The 20,432-nt window shown below is 43.6% G+C and overlaps 1 protein-coding gene across 3 annotated transcripts in view; it reads left to right on the plus strand.

The window, feature by feature from the left end:
• The window catches only part of LOC121548651 (MAM domain-containing glycosylphosphatidylinositol anchor protein 2-like), a 321,553-nt gene that overhangs the window by 109,060 nt on the left and 192,061 nt on the right, over nt 1-20,432 (plus strand). For all 3 annotated transcript variants that reach the window (XM_045210138.1, XM_045210139.1, XM_041860170.2), the window contains exon 3: nt 20,030-20,204. In XM_045210138.1, coding sequence (XP_045066073.1) covers nt 20,030-20,204 — 175 coding nt within the window. The remainder of the gene's footprint in view (nt 1-20,029; nt 20,205-20,432) is intronic.

Raw genomic sequence — 20,432 nt, forward strand, 5'->3', positions numbered from 1 at the left:
TTAAAATGTTGATAAACTATTAGGCTATTTCTTCACATTATAAGCGCAGCAATGCGCACACGGCAGTAGGCTATAAGCGCAAATGTTCCAAAATGCAATCAATTAGCGGGAAAACTGTTCTCGAAAGTGACGGCAAATGCGACTATGCATGTAATGCTTTATTAGAAAGGAGTATTCTTATGGTGAAAATGATCTTCCCCAAATGTGAAACTCATGTATGCCAGTTGGGCTCTACACTGGTTATAAAGCGGATGAATGTGCTTAATTTTAAGAAGTTATTTGGCCACTTTAGTTGTCATACAAACCTTATCAAACATATAAGCCTACAGTGAGGGAAAAAAGTATTTGATCCCCTGCTGATTTTGTACGTTTGCCCACTGACAAAGAAATGATCAGTCTATAATTTTTATGGTAGGTTTATTTGAACAGTGTGAGACAAAATAACAAAACAAAAATCCAGAACAACGCATGTCAAAAAAGTTATCAATGGATTTGCATTTTAATGAGGGAAATAAGTATTTGACCCCCTCTCAATCAGAAAGATATCTGGCTCCCAGGTGTCTTTTATACAGGTAACGAGCTGAGATTAGGAGCACACTCCTAAAGGGAGTGCTCCTAATCTCAGCTTGTTACCTGTATAAAAGATACCTGTCCACAGAAGCAATCAATCAATCAGATTTCAAACTCTCCACCATGGCCAAGACCAAAGAGCTCTCCAAGGATGTCAGGGACAAGATTGTAGACCTACACAAGGCTAGAATGGGCTACAAGACCATCGCCAAGCAGCTTGGTGAGAAGGTGACAACAGTTGGTGCGATTATTTGCAAATGGAAGAAACACAAAATAACTGTCAATCTCCCTTGGCCTGGGGCTCCATGCAAGATCTCACCTCGTGGAGTTGCAATGATCATGAGAACGGTGAGGAATCAGCCCAGAACTACATGGGAGGATCTTGTCAATGATCTCAAGGCAGCTGGGACCATAGTCACCAAGAAAACAATTAGTAACACACTACACCATGAAGGACTGAAATCCTGCAGCGCCCGCAAAGTCCCCCTGCTCAAGAAAGCACATATACAGGGCTGTCTGAAGTTTGCCAATGAACATCTGAATGATTCAGAGGAGAACTGGGTGAAAGTGTTGTGGTCAGTTGAGACCAAAATGGAGCTCTTTGGCTCAACTCAACTCGCCGTGTTTGGAGGTGGAGGAATGCTGCCTATGACCCCAAGAACACCATCCCCACCGTCAAACATGGAGGTGGAAACATTATGCTTTGAGGGTGTTTTTCTGCAAAGGGGACAGGACAACTTCACCGCATCAAAGGGACGATGGACGGGGCCATGTACCATCAAATCTTGGGTGAGAACCTCCTTCCCTCAGCCTGGGCATTGAAAATAGGTCGTGGATGGGTATTCCAGCATGAAAATGACCCAAAACACACGGCCAAGGCAACAAAGGAGTGGCTCAAGAAGAAGCACATTAAGGTCCTGGAGTGGCCTAGCCAGTCTCCAGACCTTAATCCCATAGAATATCTGTGGATGGAGCTGAAGGTTCGAGTTGCCAAACGTCAGCCTCGAAACCTTAATGACTTGGAGAAGATCTGCAAATAGGAGTGGGACAAAATCCCTCCTGAGATGTGTGCAAACCTGGTGGCCAACTCCAAGAAACGTCTGACCTCTGTGATTGCCAACAAGGGTTTTGCCACCAAGTACTAAGTCATGTTTTGCAGAGGGGTCAAATACTTATTTCCCTCATTAAAATGCAAATCAATTTATAACATTTTTGACATGCATTTTTCTGGATTTTTTTGTTGTTATTCTGTGTCTCACTGTTCATATAAACCTACCATTAAAATTATAGACTGATCATGTCTTTGTCAGTGGGCAAATGTATAAAATCAGCAGGGGATCAAATACTTTTTTCCCTCACTGTATGGGCTAGGCTACATGAGGTTGCGACTATGATTAGAAAAAAGGCATTCGCTGTTTCTTGCCTTACTGCACAAGCTGGGCATCATTCACAAATGATAATACATAATTCACAAGTGATAATACATCATTCACAAGTGATAGGCTAATATTGTCCACTATCAGACTATTCTTTATTTAATGTAAATACTAAATAACAAATGCACATTTTAGTCATTTAGCAGACACTCTTAGCCAGAGCAACTGCATACATTTTCATACTGTTTTTAATAGTGGTCCCCCGTGGGAATCGAACACACAACCCTACCATTGCAAGCGCCATGCTCTACCAACTGAGCTACACGGGACCATGTGTGAAATTAGTTTTGATTTAGAAGGGATCATTATCATGCACCTGTCTCGGAACAGTCCTTATGTTAGGTCCTGATGTGGCTATGCCAAATGGCTGTGGGCTACACTTGTAATGATTACTCAGGGAGAAAAATGTGTAGATTCACACGCAGAGTGCGGCAGGTGTTTATTTTGCCTTCACAGAAGACAGGAATCGTGGTCACAGGCAGGCAATGGTCATACACAGGTAGGCAAACAGGCAGGTGAAACAAAACTAGGACTGAAGACTATAACTGGTTCTCACAAACGAGCTAGGAAAAGGCTTAGTAGCGTCAAAATGAACAACACCTCACAAGGCACAAACAGAATGAACTGAACTAAATAAGGAGCTGATGAGACCAGGCGAGTAACTAACACAGGTGAAATCAATGAACAAAAATGAAAGACAGGGCTACGTTCAAGAACACATGGTTGACTAAGAAAATAAATATGGAACCTTACAACACTAGTTCATTTAGCAGACAAGATTTGCCTATAATTCCGTGGCATTATTTTATATTATTTTATAGTATGAATAATACAATTGATCAAAGCTAAATAAAATATAAATATTTTCTCCAAACGATTTGAGGGAGTGCGCACATGCGGCTATTATGTGTTGAGCGGTTAACAAAGAAATGGGTACTCCTATATGCTTAATTTAGAGTTATTAATGTAACTTTAGTTGTTCTACAAACGTCGGGCTATATGTTTTGATTTTTAATACATTGTAAGGCTGGATGATGAGATTCTAATGATGATTTGAAAAAAGTTGCTTGAAAGGCATGAACTGCTTTGTTTTTTGCGCAGGCTGTACACACTCCAATAGTCTCTCATTCACAATTTGACAAGCACTTGATAAATAAATATTCCAAACATAGTCTGGGACAGTTGTGGGATGCGATAGATCCCATATTAATACAACCACTAGCATCAAAAAAACGTATTTATGCAATGTTGCTGACGCAACAGGTCAGAACGTTTAGCTTAAAATGTTGAAACTATTAGGCTATGTTCCATTAGCGAAAAACACCATTATCAAAAGTGACCGCAAATACAATTATGCATGTAATGCTTTTATTATGAAGACGCCTTTTCATGGTGAAAATGATCTTCCCCAAACTTGAAACTCACTCGCTGCTTATTTATGCCAGTTAGGCTCTACATCCCTTGTAAAGCGGATTAATGTGCTTAATTTTAAGAAGTTATTTGGCCACTTTAGTTGTGGTACAAACCTTATTAAAAAGTCGCAAAAAAAAAGGGATTGTTTCTTATGCTGGGCAACATTCACAAGTGATAATATGTAATTCACAAGTGATATGCTAATAATGTCACCCATCAGACCTTTCTTGATTTATCTTCTTTACATATACTAAATAATATATGTGTGACATTTGTTTTGATTTCCAATTTGTAAGTCGCTCTGGATAAGAGCTTCTGCTAAATGACGTAAATGTAAATGTAAATGTAAATTCAGAACGGACCATTATCATGCACCTGTATCGAAATGCTTAATATTAGGAAAGTTGAGAAATAAATATAGTAGGCCTAGTCTATAGAAACCTCCTCTTTGTATTAGCGGCCATCACTCTGTTTTCTCCCGCAATTTCATAGCCTATAGAAATGTTGCACAACATGAGCTCATGGGCTCTCATGAAGTGTTTGATTAGATTTTCGAAAACATTTGCATTGACGTCAGAGTGATTAGAGGGACAATAGAGTGCTGAGTACCCGGCAGTTAGCAAGTTTGGTAGGCTACTAATGACCAGCAGCGGCATCAGAGCTTGGAGAAGCCTAATTACTGTGGCTAAACGGTCATGTGGAATTTGACTGCCTTCATGACTCGTGACCGCCGGTGTGGCAGTAATACGGTCACCGCAACAGCCCTAAGCTGGCTGGTCAGGCAGTTCTGGGTATCTGGAGACCTGCTGTAAACCGTGAACGGAAATATTGACATTTCTAGTATTCATACCCTTGCTTCATTCCAGCTAGTTAGTTGTGCAACCACTGACTAACTATAGCTAGGGGCTTATCTCTAGTCTAGTTATAAATGTAATCCCCCAATTATTGCTGCTCCTTATTGTACTGTGTACCTGCATATTCATAATTAAAAGCTGGCAGACCTAATGAGAAGTGTGAAGACAAAACAGAAACCACATCTGCCTAGTCAACATCACAACGCAAGTAAATAAATAAATAAATAAAAACAGGAAACAACATGTTGATGTGTGTTGTGAATGCAGGAGGAGCGAGCAGAGTGGGTCCTCATCATCCTAACAAGGATCTTTTCATCCACGCTCTGCGTTTAATTAAGTTCTGTGATTCCAACCAATGAAAGTGTTGAGCCCCCAGGGCAAACGGCTTTTGATTGGTTCTTGACAGGTTCAATTACATGCTTATTCCCACCCACGATGAGTCTTCAAGAGGCTAGTTCAGATTATATTATATTACAGAACTTTTGCACAGAAATGTATGTACAACAGACATGATTGTCTATCGTGTAAAACAGAAAACCCTGTCATCTCTGCAACGATGCGGCTAAGACTTGACAATTGATGTATTACCTTTTTTGGGAAGTAGTACACGTGTCTCTGGCGCCGACGAAGATGGCGGCCTCGCAACTAGCTCTTAGGAAACTTTGCGGTATTTTGTTTTTTTATGTATTATTTTTTACATTATTAGCTCAGAAAGTGTTTTGTATCATTACATACAGCCGGGAAAAACTATTGGATATCAGAGTGGCGGTAACTCACCAGCATTACGACTAGGAATACGACTTTCCCAAAGCAGTTCCTTTGTTTGCTCTCCCCAGGGCAATTGAACTGATTCCAGCGGCTGACCCAAAACATCACCAGCGGAAGAGAGGCACTCGGAGAGGCCTGCTGGTTCGACTTAGGAGGCGCGCACACCACCCACCGCTTCCAAGTATATTACTCGGTAATGTTCAGTCTTTGGATAACAAAGTCGATGAGCTCAGGGCAAGGATTTCTTTCCAGAGAGACATCAAGGCCTGTAACATACTTTGTTTCACGGAAACATGGCTCTCTGGGGATATTCTGTCGAAATCGGTCCAGCCAGATGGGTTCTCAGTTCATCGTGCAGACAGAAATAAATATCTCTCCGGGAAGCAGAAGGGCAGAGGTGTGTGTTTCATGATTAACGACTCATGGTGTAATTGTAGTAACATAAAGGAACTCATGTCCTTTTGTTCACCCGACCTAGAATACCACACAATCAAATGCCGACCATATTATCTCCCAAGATAATTTTCTTCGGTTATAGTCACGGCCGTGTATATCCCCCCTCAAGCCGATACCACGACGGCCCTCAAAGAACTTCACTGGACTTTATGCAAACTGTAAACCACATATCCTGAGGCTGCATTTATTGTAGCCAGGTATTTTAACAAAGCAAATTTGAGGACTAGGCTGCCGAAGTTGACTGTTGTACTCGGGCTGCTAAAATCCTCGACCATTGCTATTCGAACTTCCCGGGTGGCTACAAGGCCCTCCCCCGCCCTCCTTTCGGCAAATCTGACCATGACTCCATTTTGCTCCTCCCTTCCTATAGGCAGAAACACAAACAGGAAGTACCCGTGCTAAGGACTATTCAACGCTGGTCTGACCAATCGGAATCCACGCTTCAAGGTTGTTTTGATCACGCGGACTGGCATATGTTCCGGGTAGCTTGCGAAAATAATTCGAGACGTATGTGGCAGGGTCTACAGACAATCACGGACTACAAAAGGAAAACCAGCCACGTCGCCGACACCGACGTCTCGCTTCCAGACAAGCTAAACACCTTCTTCGCCCGCTTTGAGGATAACACAGTGCCACCGACGCGGCCCACTACCAAGGACTGTGGGCTCTCCTTCTCCGTAGCCGCCGTAAGTAAGACATTTAAGAACGTTAACCCCCGCAAGGCTGCCGGCCCAGACGGCATCCCTAGCTGCGTCCTCAGAGCATGCGCAGACCAGCTGGCTGGTGTGTTTACGGACATATTCAATCTCTCCCTATACCAGTCTGCTGTCCCCACATGCTTCAAGATGGCCACCATCCTGTACCCAAGAAAGCAAAGGTAAATGAACTAAATGACTATCGCACCGTAGCACTCACCTCTGTCATCATGAAGTGCTTTGAGAGACTAATCAAGGATCATATCACCTCTACCTTACCTGTCACCCTAGACCCACTCCGATTTGCTTACCACCCCAATAGATCCACAGACGATGCAATCGCCATCACACTGCACACTGCCCTATCCCATCTGGACAAGAGGAATACCTATGTGAAAATGCTGTTCATTGACTATAGCTCAGCATTCAACACCATAGTACCCTCCAAGCTCATCATTAAGCTCGAGGCCCTGGGTCTGAACCCCGCCCTGTGCAACTGGGTCTTGGACTTCCTGACGGGCCGCCCCCAGGTGGTGAAGGTAGGAAATAACATCTCCACTTCGCTGATCCTCAACACTGGGGCCCCACAAGGGTGCGTGCTCAGCCCCCTCCTGTACTCCCTGTTCAACCATGACTGCGTGGCCAAGCACGCCTCCAACTCAATCATCAAGTTTGCAGACGACACAACAGTAGTAGGTTTGATTACCAACAATGGCGAGACAGCCTACAGGGAGGAGGTGAGGGCTCTGGGAGTGTGGTGCCAGGAAAATAACCTCTCACTCAAAGTCAACAAAACAAAGGAGATGATCGTGGACTTCAGGAAACAGCAGAGGGTGCACCCCCCTATCCACATCGATGGGACCGAGAGAATGAAAAACAGCTTCTATCTCAAGGCCATCAAACTGTTAAATAGCCATCACTAACACACTAGAGGTAGCTGCTGCCTATTGAAATCACTGGCCACTTTAAGAAATGGAACACTAGTCACTTTAATAATGTTTACATATATTGCATTACTCATCTCATATGTATATACTGTATTCTATAATATTATACTGTATCTTAGGCCATGCCGCTCTGTCATTGCTTGTCTATATATGTATATATTCTTAAATTCCATTCCTTACTTAGATTTGTGTGTATTGGGTATATGTTGTGAAATTGTTAGATATTACTTGTTAGATATTACTGCACTGTCGGAGGTAGAAGCACAAGCATTTCACTACACCCGCAATAACATCTGCTAAACACGTGTATGTGACAAATACAATTTTATTTTATTTGTATCCAATTTGCTCGATTAGACAAATTAAATGGGACTCAGCGGTATCTAGGGACGGGATTGTCCGCCATTTACATTCATATTTAATTCCCCTTTGATCTAAATATATTTACCATTCATTTGCACACTTCCTGTGCAAATTCGGATGCAGAGAAGACTATTGATTTTTATATTCCCATTGAAAAGGTGAGGGCCACTTAAATTAGTGAGACACTCCGACTCGCGATTCATCTTCTGCTCTCATCTGTGGCGACAACTTGTTCTTTCTCCCTGCCTTGACTTCTATCCTCTATCCTGTTAATTAAAATGTGTGATAAAAGTGAGAGAGAGAAGAAAGGAGTGAGAGAGATAGAGAAGGATAATGACAGAGAGGGAGAGAGAGAAATATGGAGAGAGAGAGAGAGAGAGAGAGAGAGAGATCAAAGGGCTACATGGCAGTAGCAGGAGAGGCAGGATTTCCATTGAAAGTGAGTCATTATGAGCCCCAGTCAGATCCCATGGCAGGGGAGGAACAGGGCTGTCACTCTGGGCTTGGGGATGGAGCAGCCTGGGTCTCAGGTGGTTCTGGGGTGGGTAGAGGGGGGTACGGAGGGTTAGGGGGTTGTAGGGACTCATGCTAAAGAGTCGATAGGAAGAAGGGGGGGTTATTTGGGGGTAGTTGGTACTAGTGTGCCAGTCCCGAGGCTGTTGGTAAAACATAAGGGGTGTCAGCTCTCATCAAGTTGTAAGTGAATAATAACCGTTAATCTTTTCATTAGAATTAAATCTTCCCAGCAAGTTCATAATCTTAGCCTCTGCATGTTTTTTCGTCCTTCTTCTTCTCCTCTTTTTAAAAGTTCTGTTGTTTGTTCTACTGCATGCTAATTTGACTTAACTCTTTCCTCCTCCAAGAGAGGAGCAGATCCGTGACCCTGAGTACACAATTACTATTACCAAAGGTTATCTGTAGTATTTAGAAACGAAAGAGAATAAATATTAAGTTTTGATTAGGAGGAAGGGGAACCCTTACGTCATTACCATTTTTTAAATGACCAATGGTGCATGGTGGGATTGAAAGCTATCTGAAAGGAAAGTATTCTTATATTCTTCTTAAAGTTGGCAGTGTTTTAAAAAGCAACTTAGTTAACACACATACAATATAAAAGTCTATGTGGAGTTGAACCCACAACTTTGGTGTTGCTACCAATATCCACGAAGCCACTGATCCATATTGACCTCACATGACATTGGAGTCTAATCGTCATTGTGAAGGTCATCTCTAAAAAGTCATGTCACAATTCCTGTACTACTTTATCATTAGCGTACACACAAAGACGTCCAGACGTCAGATAAATGTCTATTCTACGTTGGTACAACGTAATTTAATTGAAATGATGTTGAAACAACATTGATTCAACCAGTGTGTGCCCACTGGGCTTGTCCTTCAGCTCCCTTGGTAGTACCCTGACTGAGACTGAGATGTGTGAGAGACAGTTAAAGCATCAGTGCCGCACAAAGTGACCAATCCAACTGTGACCTAAACAGGGCCATTGTTGCCAATTTCACCAGCGTTGAATTATTTTCATGTCTATCAATATGCAACACTCTTTAAATTACCCACAACCCCCTCAGACCCTCCACTGATGGAGGCTGTGGCTCTCGTCCAACCAGGCGGCCGCTTTCTCACAGCGTGGTGCTCTCAATCCCGCGCCTGCCTCCCCGCCAGGAAAATAGAGACAGTCTAATAATAAAATCCTACACAGACAGATCCACAGGCACACACACACACACACACACACACACACACACACACACACACACACACACACACACACACACACACACACACACACACACACACACACACACACACACACACACACACACACACACACACACACACACACACACACACACACACACACACACACACACACACACACACACACACACACACACACACACACAGACACACACACACACGCTAAAAGGAATGTTAGATTGGAAGATTAATAGAACACTCTCCTTGGTGACATTAAGAATGAAAGCTTCTGTATGTGAGATGGCCAGTAAAGTGCATGGTGCGTCCCAAACAGCACTCTATTCCCTTTATAGTGCACTACTTTTGACGAGGGCCCATTGGGCTCTGGTCAAAAGTACTGTACTATGTAGGGAATCGAATGCTGTTTGGGACACAGCCATGCACTTTACTGGCCATCTCACATACAGAAGCTTTCATTCTTACATTCACATATTCGGCACTATGTAGATCAGGGTTCTTCAATTCCGGTCCTGGAGGGCCAAAACACTTCTGTTTTTTATTTCTACCTGGTAGTTAATTGCTCTCACTTGGTGTCCCAGGTCTGAATTAGCCCCTGATTAGAAGGAGAGGATGAAAAACAGAGGTGTTTCGGCCCTCCAGGACCGGAATTGAAGAACCCTAATGTAGATGAACAGTGATTATGCAGAAGAACAATGTGTATTTGTTCATAGAGGATCAACCCCCTGAGCATCAGTTTCAATGGTTCCTGTAAGGAATGCACCTTATAAGGCCTTGCTATTAGAAACAAAGCCTGGAAGTACCCATAGTACTCTAAAGAGATGCAATTATAAGCCAATTCATTATAAGCAACATTCAATTCGGCAGCAATGTACATTTTTATTTATTTATTTTTATTTCACCTTTATTTAACCAGGTAAGCCAGTTGAGAACAGGTTCTCATTTACAACTGCGACCTGGCCAAGATAAAGCAAAGTAGTGCAATAAAAACAACACAGAGTTACATATGGGGTAAAAAACATAAAGTCAGAAATACAACAGAAAATATATATACAGTGTGTGCAAATGTAGCAAGTTATGGAGGTAAGGCAATAAATAGGCTATAGTGCAGAATAATTACAATAGTATTAACACTGGAATGCTAGATGTGCAAGAGATTATGTGCAAATAGAGATACTGGGGTGCAAAAGAGCAAAATAAATAACAATATAGGGATGAGGTAGTTGGGTGGGCTAATTTCAGATGGGCTGTGTACAGGTGCAGTGATCGGTAAGGTGCTCTGACAACTGATGCTTAAAGTTATTGAGGGAGATAAGAGTCTCCAGCTTCAGAGATTTTTGCAATTCGTTCCAGTCATTGGCAGCAGAGAACTGGAAGGAATGGCGGCCAAAGGAGGTGTTGGCTTTGGGAATGACCAGTGAGATATACCTGCTGGAGCGCAGACTACGGGTGGGTGCTGCTATGGTGACCAATGAGCTAAGATAAGGCGGGGATTTGCCTAGCAGTGATTTATAGATGGCCTGGAGCCAGTGGGTTTGACGACGAACATGTAGTGAGGACCAGCCAACAAGAGCGTACAGGTCACAGTGGTGGGTAGTGTATGGGGCTTTGGAGACAAAACGGATGGCACTGTGATAGACTACATCCAATTTGCTGAGTAGAGTGTTGGAGGCTATTTTGTAAATTACATCGCCGAAGTCAAGGATCGGTAGGATAGTCAGTTTTACGAGGGCATGTTTGGCAGCATGAGTGAAGGAGGCTTTATTGCGAAATAGGAAGCTGATTCTAGATTTAACTTTGGATTGGAGATTCTTTGTGTGAGTCTGGAAGTTGAGTTTACAGTCTAACCAGACACCTAGGTATTTGTAGTTGTCCACATACTCTAGGTCAGACCCGTCGAGAGTGGTGATTCTAGTCGGGTGGGCGGGTGCCAGCAGCGTTCGATTGAAAAGCATGCATTTAGTTTTACTAGTGTTTAAGAGCAGTTGGAGGCTACTGAAGGATTGTTGTATGGCATTGAAGCTCGTTTGGAGGTTTGTTAACACAGTGTCCAATGAAGGGCCAGATGTATACAAAATGGTGTCGTCTGCGTAGAGGTGGATCTGAGAGTCACCAGCAGCAAGAGCGACATCATTGATATACACGGAGAAAAGTGTCGGCCCAAGAATTGAACCCTGTGGCACCCCCATAGAGACTGCCATAGGTCCAGACAACAGGCCCTCCGATTTGACACACTGAACTCTATCTGAGAAGTAGTTGGTGAACCAGGCGAGGCAGTCATTTGAGAAACCAAGGCTACACACATTTGGCCAATGACTCACACTGAATTCTTCCACTGCTCTATCGTTCGCTACATACTTCAGCCTGAATCTGCCATCATTGAAAGTCGTTTGTGGTGACGTCAATTGTGGTGAATGTCATCAGTGATTGGATCGTCTCTATCCAATCAGGGTATCAAGGCCAATTATGTACTTCGAAAACGCTGCTTCACCAATGTGTGTTCTGGCTCTGGCCCTACCCATCAGTTTCTGGGACCAATCAGACGGTCTGAATGTGTTCGCATTCTAGATGGGTCGGAGAAGAAACATTAATGGGCGTGGTGTGGCGTTTGGCTGGAGCAATGAGTCTGGGTAGCCAGGCAAAATGTACATAGCAACTATACCCACTGGAATCTAAGTTACGTTGAAGAGTTAAGTCAATGTTAAATTGTGTGTCGATTGGCATTCACCATATTATAAGTGTGTAAAATGATTAGACACAATCACTTTTTTTTGGTTCACCAAAACATTCCAATCTGACAGAGACAGGTATTAGATTGGACTGTTTTCAATCAGCAGCTGTGAAATATTGGATGGAGTGGCAGCCACTATGAGATGTCATTCCCATGATAAAGCCATCTTTCTCTCTCCCCTGAGGTATCTTCTGACCTGGACTCTGGCCTGCCTCCAGTCTGTACACTCACACTGTGTTTGAGGACACAGTCTGACTATGCCAGCAACACCGCTGAGCAAACACACACACACATGCACACGCACGCACACACGCACGCACGCACACACAAACACACACACACACACACACACACACACACACACACACACACACACACACACACACACACACACACACACACACACACACACACACACACACACACACACACACACACACACACACACACACACACACACATACACACACACACACACACACACACACACACACACACACACACACACACACACACACACACACACACACACGCACACCATCACGCCAGCTACACCACAGAGCAAACACCCAACACCACCCATTTTTGTTTCAATTATCTGCTGGGTCAAGTTCAGACAGGCGGGTAAGAGGGTCAGGTGGTTTAAATTAGCCGCATACAGCCTTGAGTGTCTAGCAGGCTAGCATCTAGCAGGCTAGCGTCTAGCAGGCCAGGGTCTAGCAGGCTAGGGTCTAGCAGGCTAGGGTCTAGCAGGCTAGCGTCTAGCAGGCTAGCGTCTAGCAGGCTAGCGTCTAGCAGGCTAGGGTCTGGAGATGGGAAGTGTGGGTATAGCTGCCCACATGTTATTGTGGGATACTGTACAGTACTGTATACTCATGGGAGGATATAGCTAGAGATATTGTAGTTTATTTAGGGGTTAGTTGTGGTCTGGAGTGTGGAGTGTGATCCTAGCCACCCCCATTCTACCTGGGCTATGGTACAGCCACTTGGATGGTTGGATAGTTGAATGGTCGGATAGTGATTCAGACCTTTCAGTCTTTGTTGAACTGAACAGTATTCCCTATGAGCAAAAGACATTGAAAATAAGTATTTTGGGTTGAAAAGACATTGAAAATCAGTCAGTCTGTGATATGTACCCATGTCAGTTTTTCTCTGGCCATTCTATTGTCATACTTGGCCACCAGTGGTGGAAAAGGTACTCAATTGTTATACTTGAGTAAAAGTAAAGATACCTTAATAGAAAATGCCTCAAGTAAAAGCAAAAATTACTCAGTAAAATACTCCTTTAGTAAAAGTCTAAAAGTATCTGGTTTTAAATGTACTTACTGAAAGTACATGAGTGGAAAAAGTACTCAATGGTCATACTTAAGTAAAAAGTACAAGTAAATGCTGTACATCAAATTTACGGACAGACGGGAACACTTCAACACTCAAACATCATTTAGAAATGCAGTATTTGTGTTTAGTCAGTCCGTCAGATCAGAGGCAGTAGGAATGACAATGTGTTATATTGATAGGTGCATGAAGTGGTCAATAATTCTGTCCTGCCTGAGCATTCTAAATCTAACGAGTACTTTTTGGTGTCAGGGAAAATGTATGGAGTAAAAAGTAAATCTTTAATGTAGTGGAGCAAAAGTAAAAGTTGTCAAAAATATCAATAGTAAAGTACAGATACCCCAAAAATCTACTTAAGTAGTACTTTAAAGTATTTTTACTTAAGTATTTTACTCCACAGTTGGCCACACTTGGCTTCACAGAGACCTCTTACCCAGGGACGGCTTGTTCAATAGGGCGATATGGGCGACGCACTGCCAAACGGGAAAAGGAAGGGATTTTTTTTCTAATCAATTATATCACGGCAACAGCAGTTATCAGTGTTCACGTCTGATCTGCCAGCCACTAAATGTCAAATCAGGCTAAAGTCGTGCTTCAAATGGCCCCGCCCGTTTTTGGGGCGATTTCAGTCAAGTTGAAAATCGCCCAGAAGTCTCTCATAGCCTGTCATGTAAAATCTATTTTTTCACATTTCAAAGCTTTCAATACATTCTCTATGGGTGTCTGTGGGCTTGCACTTACGCGCTTTCGTCATACGTGACGTAACGTTGAACGTAACTAAGACAATGGCGGCTAGAAGCGTCTCTGTTGCGACCTGCAGTGCGGCGTTATTTTATGTTTTTAATTTGTAGACTTAGTTTACAAACATTCTGCCAACCATGGATTTCCAGTGGTTGGTTTTGGACTGATCTTGTTGATCGTGTACATACCCGCTACGAACGGACTAAATAATGAAAACGCTGCTGGCAGCTGAATCCCAATACAGCTGGGAGACTTGGCTGGATGAGTCCCGGACAGAGAAGTGGAGCCGGCCACCTTCACCCTGGTCAGAGCGGACCGCGATCCTGGTAAGAGAGCGACTCTGTACCCCGACATTGAACTGCTTTCTGTGTCATTGCGACCTTACTATCAATTCAATTCAATTTAAGGGCTTTATTGGCATGGGAAACGTGTGTTAACATTGCCAAAGCAAGGGAAGTAGATAGTAAACAAAAGTGAAATAAACAATAAATATTAACAGTAAACATTACACTCAGAAGTTTCAAAAGAATAAAGACATTTCAAATGTCATATTATGTATATATACAGTGTTGTTACAATGTGCAAATAGTTAAAGTACAAATGGGAAAATAAATAAACATAAATATGGGTTGTATTTACAATGGTGTTTGTTCTTCATTGGTTGCCCTTTTCTTGTGGCAACAGGTCACAAATCTTGCAGCTGTGATGGCACACTGTGGTTTTTCACCCAGTAGATAAGGGAGTTTATCAAAATTGGGTTTGTTTTCGAATTCTTTGTGGATCGCTGTAATCTGAGGGAAATATGTGTCTCTAATATGGTCATACATTTGGCAGGAGGTTAGGAAGTGCAGCTCAGTTTCCACCTCATTTTGTGGGCAGTGTGCACATAGCCTGTCTTCTCTTGAGAGCCAGGTCTGCCTACGGCGGCCTTTCTCAATAGCAAGGCTATGGTCACTGAGTCTGTACATAGTCAAAGCTTTCATTAAGTTTGGGTCAGTCACAGTGGTCAGGTATTCTGCCACTGTGTACTCTCTGTTTAGGGCCAAATAGCATTCTAGTTTGCTCTGTTTTTTTGTTTGTTCTTTCCAATGTGTCAAGTAATTCTCTTTTTGTTTTCTCATGATTTGGTTGGGTCTAATTGTGTTGTTGTTGTTGTTGTTGTTGTTGTCCTGGGGCTGTGTGGGGTCTGTTTGTGTTTGTGAACAGAGGCCCAGGACAAGCTTACTTAGGGGACTCTTCTCCAAGTTCATCTCTCTGTAGGTGATGGCTTTGTTATGGAAGGTTTGGGAATCGCTTCCTTTTAAGTGGTTACTATCTGCCCCGTGAGTTCCCCCAATTGTTTGTTACCGTTGTGTACTGTTGATAATCACAAGTTTACTGGAGAACTGAGACCAAGTAGAGACTTTGGACAGGGTGGATATGGTATAATAAAGGCAGTTTATTCAGAGGTAAAGATATCTGGAATCGCGTGCACGGACTCGTGCACGTGTGTAGGTCACCTAAATCATCAGAAAAATTGCCCCTCCTGAGAATTTTTTCAGGAGCCACCACTGCTCTTACCTCTGACCTCCTCCCTCGGACACCCTTGAGAGCTCAAAGATGGTAAGCAATTAAAAAACCAGTCCAAAATTAGGACAGAGAGGTGGGCAGGCATAGCGTTGCAGCGTGGGAGATCAACTGACGATGCGTTCTTCCGACATACAATCCCCAGCATCACAACAACTGCCACAGTCGCCGCACGCATAACAATTAGCAGCTAGCTGTCACTGTGTGTTGTCCAACACTGCTGGAAGTTACTGTTGGATTCAGATCCTAGCCGAGGAGCAACTTTCGAAATTTAGATTTTTTTATCAGAATGCCAGAGACTAGACTGACTGATTGACTTACAAGAAGAATAGCATTATCATTTTAATGACTTTCAGTCTATTTTTCTGCATGGGAACTAACTGCTTTAATGTTTTTTAATGCTTTATGGGGATATGTAAAGTTTGAACCCCCCCCGTGTATGTGTGTTGTAGTCTAAAGAATGTGATTCAGAGAATGGAGCCATTTATTGCCTGTGTGACCTTTTCAACTGTAGTATAGAAATTAAATGTAAACAAGATGCAGGCCTATTTGTAATGGTAATATGTGTTGTGACCCACAAACATGTGATAGAGCAGGCTAGAACAGTACACAGTTATTGGGCACGCAATTAAAGATAATGTCCTAAAAGTAAAGTGTTAAATCGTGACATTAGGAAGTTTGGCCATAACTTTCAGCCTGTATAAGTCAATCCTCAGCCCTTAACCCTCAGACACTACCCTCTACATTATTTGAAAGCGCTACAGCTAAATTGAAACTCAGCTTGGACTGAGCTACATGTATTATAATAACGCTAAATACGCATCCACTCCTCTCAGATCTTCAATGCTTGTCTTAGAGCAAGAAGAAAAGAGAGGAGAGGGTCAAACTGTACTCCCAGGCTTACACTCACATAATCCCCTGTTGGATATACACAGAAAAACATACCCTAGCACCCAGACAGACTAGACATACCCTAGCACCCAGACAGACTAGACATACCCTAGCACCCAGACAGACTAGACATACCCTAGCACCCAGACAGACTAGACATACCCTAGCACCCAGACAGACTAGACATACCCTAGCACCCAGACAGACTAGACATACCCTAGCACCCAGACAGACTAGACATACCCTAGCACCCAGACAGACTAGACATACCCTAGCACCCAGACAGACTAGACATACCCTAGCACCCAGACAGACTAGACATACCCTAGCACCCAGACAGACTAGACATACCCTAGCACCCAGACAGACTAGACATACCCTAGCACAGAGACAGACTAGACATACCCTAGCACCCAGACAGACTAGACATACCCTAGCACCCAGACAGACTAGACATACCCTAGCACCCAGACAGACTAGACATACCCTAGCACCCAGACAGACTAGACATACCCTAGCACCCAGACAGACTAGACATACCCTAGCACCCAGACAGACTAGACATACCCTAGCACCCAGACAGACTAGACATACCCTAGCACCCAGACAGACTAGACATACCTTAGCACCCAGACAGACTAGACATACCCTAGCACCCAGACAGACTAGACATACCCTAGCACCGAGACAGACTAGACATACCCTAGCACCCAGACAGACTAGACATACCCTAGCACCCAGACAGACTAGACATATCCTAGCACCCAGACAGACTAGACATACCCTAGCACCCAGACAGACTAGACATACCCTAGCACCCAGACAGACTAGACATACCCTAGCACCCAGACAGACTAGACATACCCTAGCACTCAGACAGACTAGACATACCCTAGCACCCAGACAGACTAGACATACCCTAGCACCCAGACAGACTAGACATACCCTAGCACCCAGACAGACTAGACATACCCTAGCACCCAGACAGACTAGACATACCCTAGCACCCAGACAGACTAGACATACCCTAGCACCCAGACAAAGGAAGTTGAAAAGAAAGAGAGGAGAGCAAAATGGCTGTGGGGCTTCCGGAAAAACGTTAAAAGCTTCCCATTCAGTCAGATAATATGGTATACCATCATGTGAAACAAACATTAGCGCTTTCCCTTTGAAAACTACAGATGCTATTTGAATACCCATTTCTTAGTGTCCCTCGAACAATACACTTATTGAAATTGGCGCTTTGCTGGAACTCAAAAGCTCTTTACACAAAAGGCAGAGGAGAGGAAATAAATGGAAGAGTATAAGCTGGTAGAATACTGAATTCTGCTGAGGTCGTCATAAGCCAGCTCTCTCTCTCGCTGTCTGAGCATGCCCCCATTCTCATCGACGGGGCTGTAGTGGAACAGGTTGAGAGCTTCAAGTTCCTTGGTGTCCACATCACCAACGAACTATCATGGTCCAAACACACCAAGACAGCCGTGAAGAGGGCACGATAAAGCCTATTCCCCCTCAGGAGACTGAAAAGATTTGGCATGGGTCCTCAGATCCTCATAAAATTCTACAGCTGCACCATCGAGAGCATCCTGACTGGTTGCATCACCGCCTGATATGGCAACTGCTTGGCCTCCGACCGCAAGGCACTACAGAGGGTAGTGCGTAAGGCCCAGTACATCACTGGGGCCAAGCTTCCTGCCATCCAGGACCTCTATATCTGGCGGTGTCAGAGGAAGGCCCTCAAAATTGTCAAAGACTCCAGCCACCCTAGTCATAGACTGTTCTCTCTGCTACCGCACGGCAAGCGGTACCGGAGTGCCAAGTCTAGGTCCAAAAGACTTCTCAACAGCTTCTACCCCCAAGCCATAAGACTCCTGAACAGCTAACAGCTAGACTATTTGCACTGCCCCCCCACCCCATCTTTTTACGCTGCTGCTACTCTGTTAATTAGTTATGCATAGTCACTTTAACTCTACCCACATGTACATATTACTTCAACTACCTCAACTAGCCGGTGCCCCCGCACATTGACTCTGCACCGGTACCCCCCTGTATATATAGCCTCCCTACTGTTATTTTATTTTACTTCTGCTCTTTTTTTCTCAACACTTTTATTGTTGTTTTATTCTACTTTTTTATTTAAAATAAATGCACTGTTGGTTAAGGGCTGTAAGTAAGCATTTCAATTTAATGTCTGCACCTGTTGTATTCGGCGCATGTGGCCAATACAATTTAATTTTATTTGTCTGTCTGTCTGTCTCTCTCTCTGTCTCTCTCTCTCTCTCTCTCTCACTTTCACTCTCTCTTTCTCTCACGTTCTCTGTCTGTCTGTCTGTCTGTCTGTCTGTCTGTCTGTCTGTCTGTCTCTCTCTCTCGCTCTCTCTCTCTCTCTCATCTCTCTCTCTCTCTCTCTCTCTCTCTCTCTCTCTCTCTCTCTCTCTCTCTCTCTCTCTCTCTCGCTCTCTCTCGCTCTCTCTCTCTCTCGCTCTCACTCCCTCTCTCTCTCCCTCTCTCTAAAGCCCTTTGACATAGCCCAGAGTGGAAGCTGAACATGGGATAGGACCCACATCCAATACAACAGAACAGTTATCTCTCCGACACCACCCAATCTCCATCCCATGCTATCTCCGTCAAATACGATGCTATCGCTAGCGTATGCATTGTTATTGAATTCCAATGCACTGCTGCTCCCTCTCTGCTCACACAGACAGCAGAGATATGTTGTATGTGTTGACTCTGGAGGCAAAGCCAGTCTGTGTGTGTGTGTGTGTGTGTGTGTGTGTGTGTGTGTGTGCATGTGTTTATGTGCATACATGCTTGCACGTGTGTGTATGCTGTCACTTAGCAAACACAGTCTATCTCTGGGGTGATGTAGCAGTAGCTTAAAAAAAGAGGTGAATTAACCCACATGTTCAGTGGTTCTGTCTCTGTCAGCCTTCGGGGCATGGCCCTGCACCACATGTCCAGGCTTTAATGAGAACGGGAGAGAGAGAGATGATGGAGGGTCAATTACACCTCCATGTTGTAGACCAGAGGAACGAACTGAACGCTAGTTCATCTTTCATTACCACCCCCCTGCTACAAGGTTAAGGGTGTTGCACCAGTTAGTGAAAGGCTGTGAAGTTGTGAATGAGGCTTTTACTCTTACAGATAGAGATATCAGATCTCCTTTGAGGAGGGGAAGAGTCAGAACCACTGTATTAGGTGATAATGTGTGGTTATAATGAGAAGATAAAATTGGTAGAGTAGAGACTCACCTTTCCAGGGCTGATAGAGGTTAACAGAAACGTGTAATGTATTTGAGGTTATTAAAAGGCTTCTGAAGTTTGTAATATCCACTTTGAAATTTCAGACTTGATTTTCCCTTACAGAAAATGTATCAACCCCTACAAAAATCTCCATTAATTATAATCCACATAATAATTCAAATGTTCTGTTGCTGCAGGATTATTTTCCTGCTGTAGCAAACTGGCTCAAATTAAGATCCTACATCTGTAAATCATCTAAACAATCATGTGTCCTATTTCCTCCCCAGATTCGATGGACCAAGACAGCAGGCAGTGTGTCTGACCGCTTCCAGGACTCGAGTGTGTTTAACGAGACGTTGCACATCACCAAGATCCAGAGACACCAAGGGGGACGCTACTACTGCAAGGCTGAGAACGGCCTCGGCTCCCCAGCCATCAAGTCCATACGGGTCGACGTCTACTGTAAGTCCTTCAAATTACCGTCGGACACAGTGGTAATGGGCAAACGTTGTTTTCTCGTTATCTCAATGTACCTTCTCAACGTAATAACATTGCATCAAATTCAAAGTGACTAGTTAGTATACAGTTCTTGTTTCATTTTAAACTAGATTTCAACCACAACGATAAGGTTTGGTTTATTCCAAGTTGAAGAAAGTTTTGTTGCACAATTCAATCAAATGTCAGTCAATA

The sequence above is a fragment of the Coregonus clupeaformis genome, chromosome 33, assembly GCF_020615455.1.
Source record: "Coregonus clupeaformis isolate EN_2021a chromosome 33, ASM2061545v1, whole genome shotgun sequence".
NCBI classification, from domain to species: domain Eukaryota; kingdom Metazoa; phylum Chordata; class Actinopteri; order Salmoniformes; family Salmonidae; genus Coregonus; species Coregonus clupeaformis.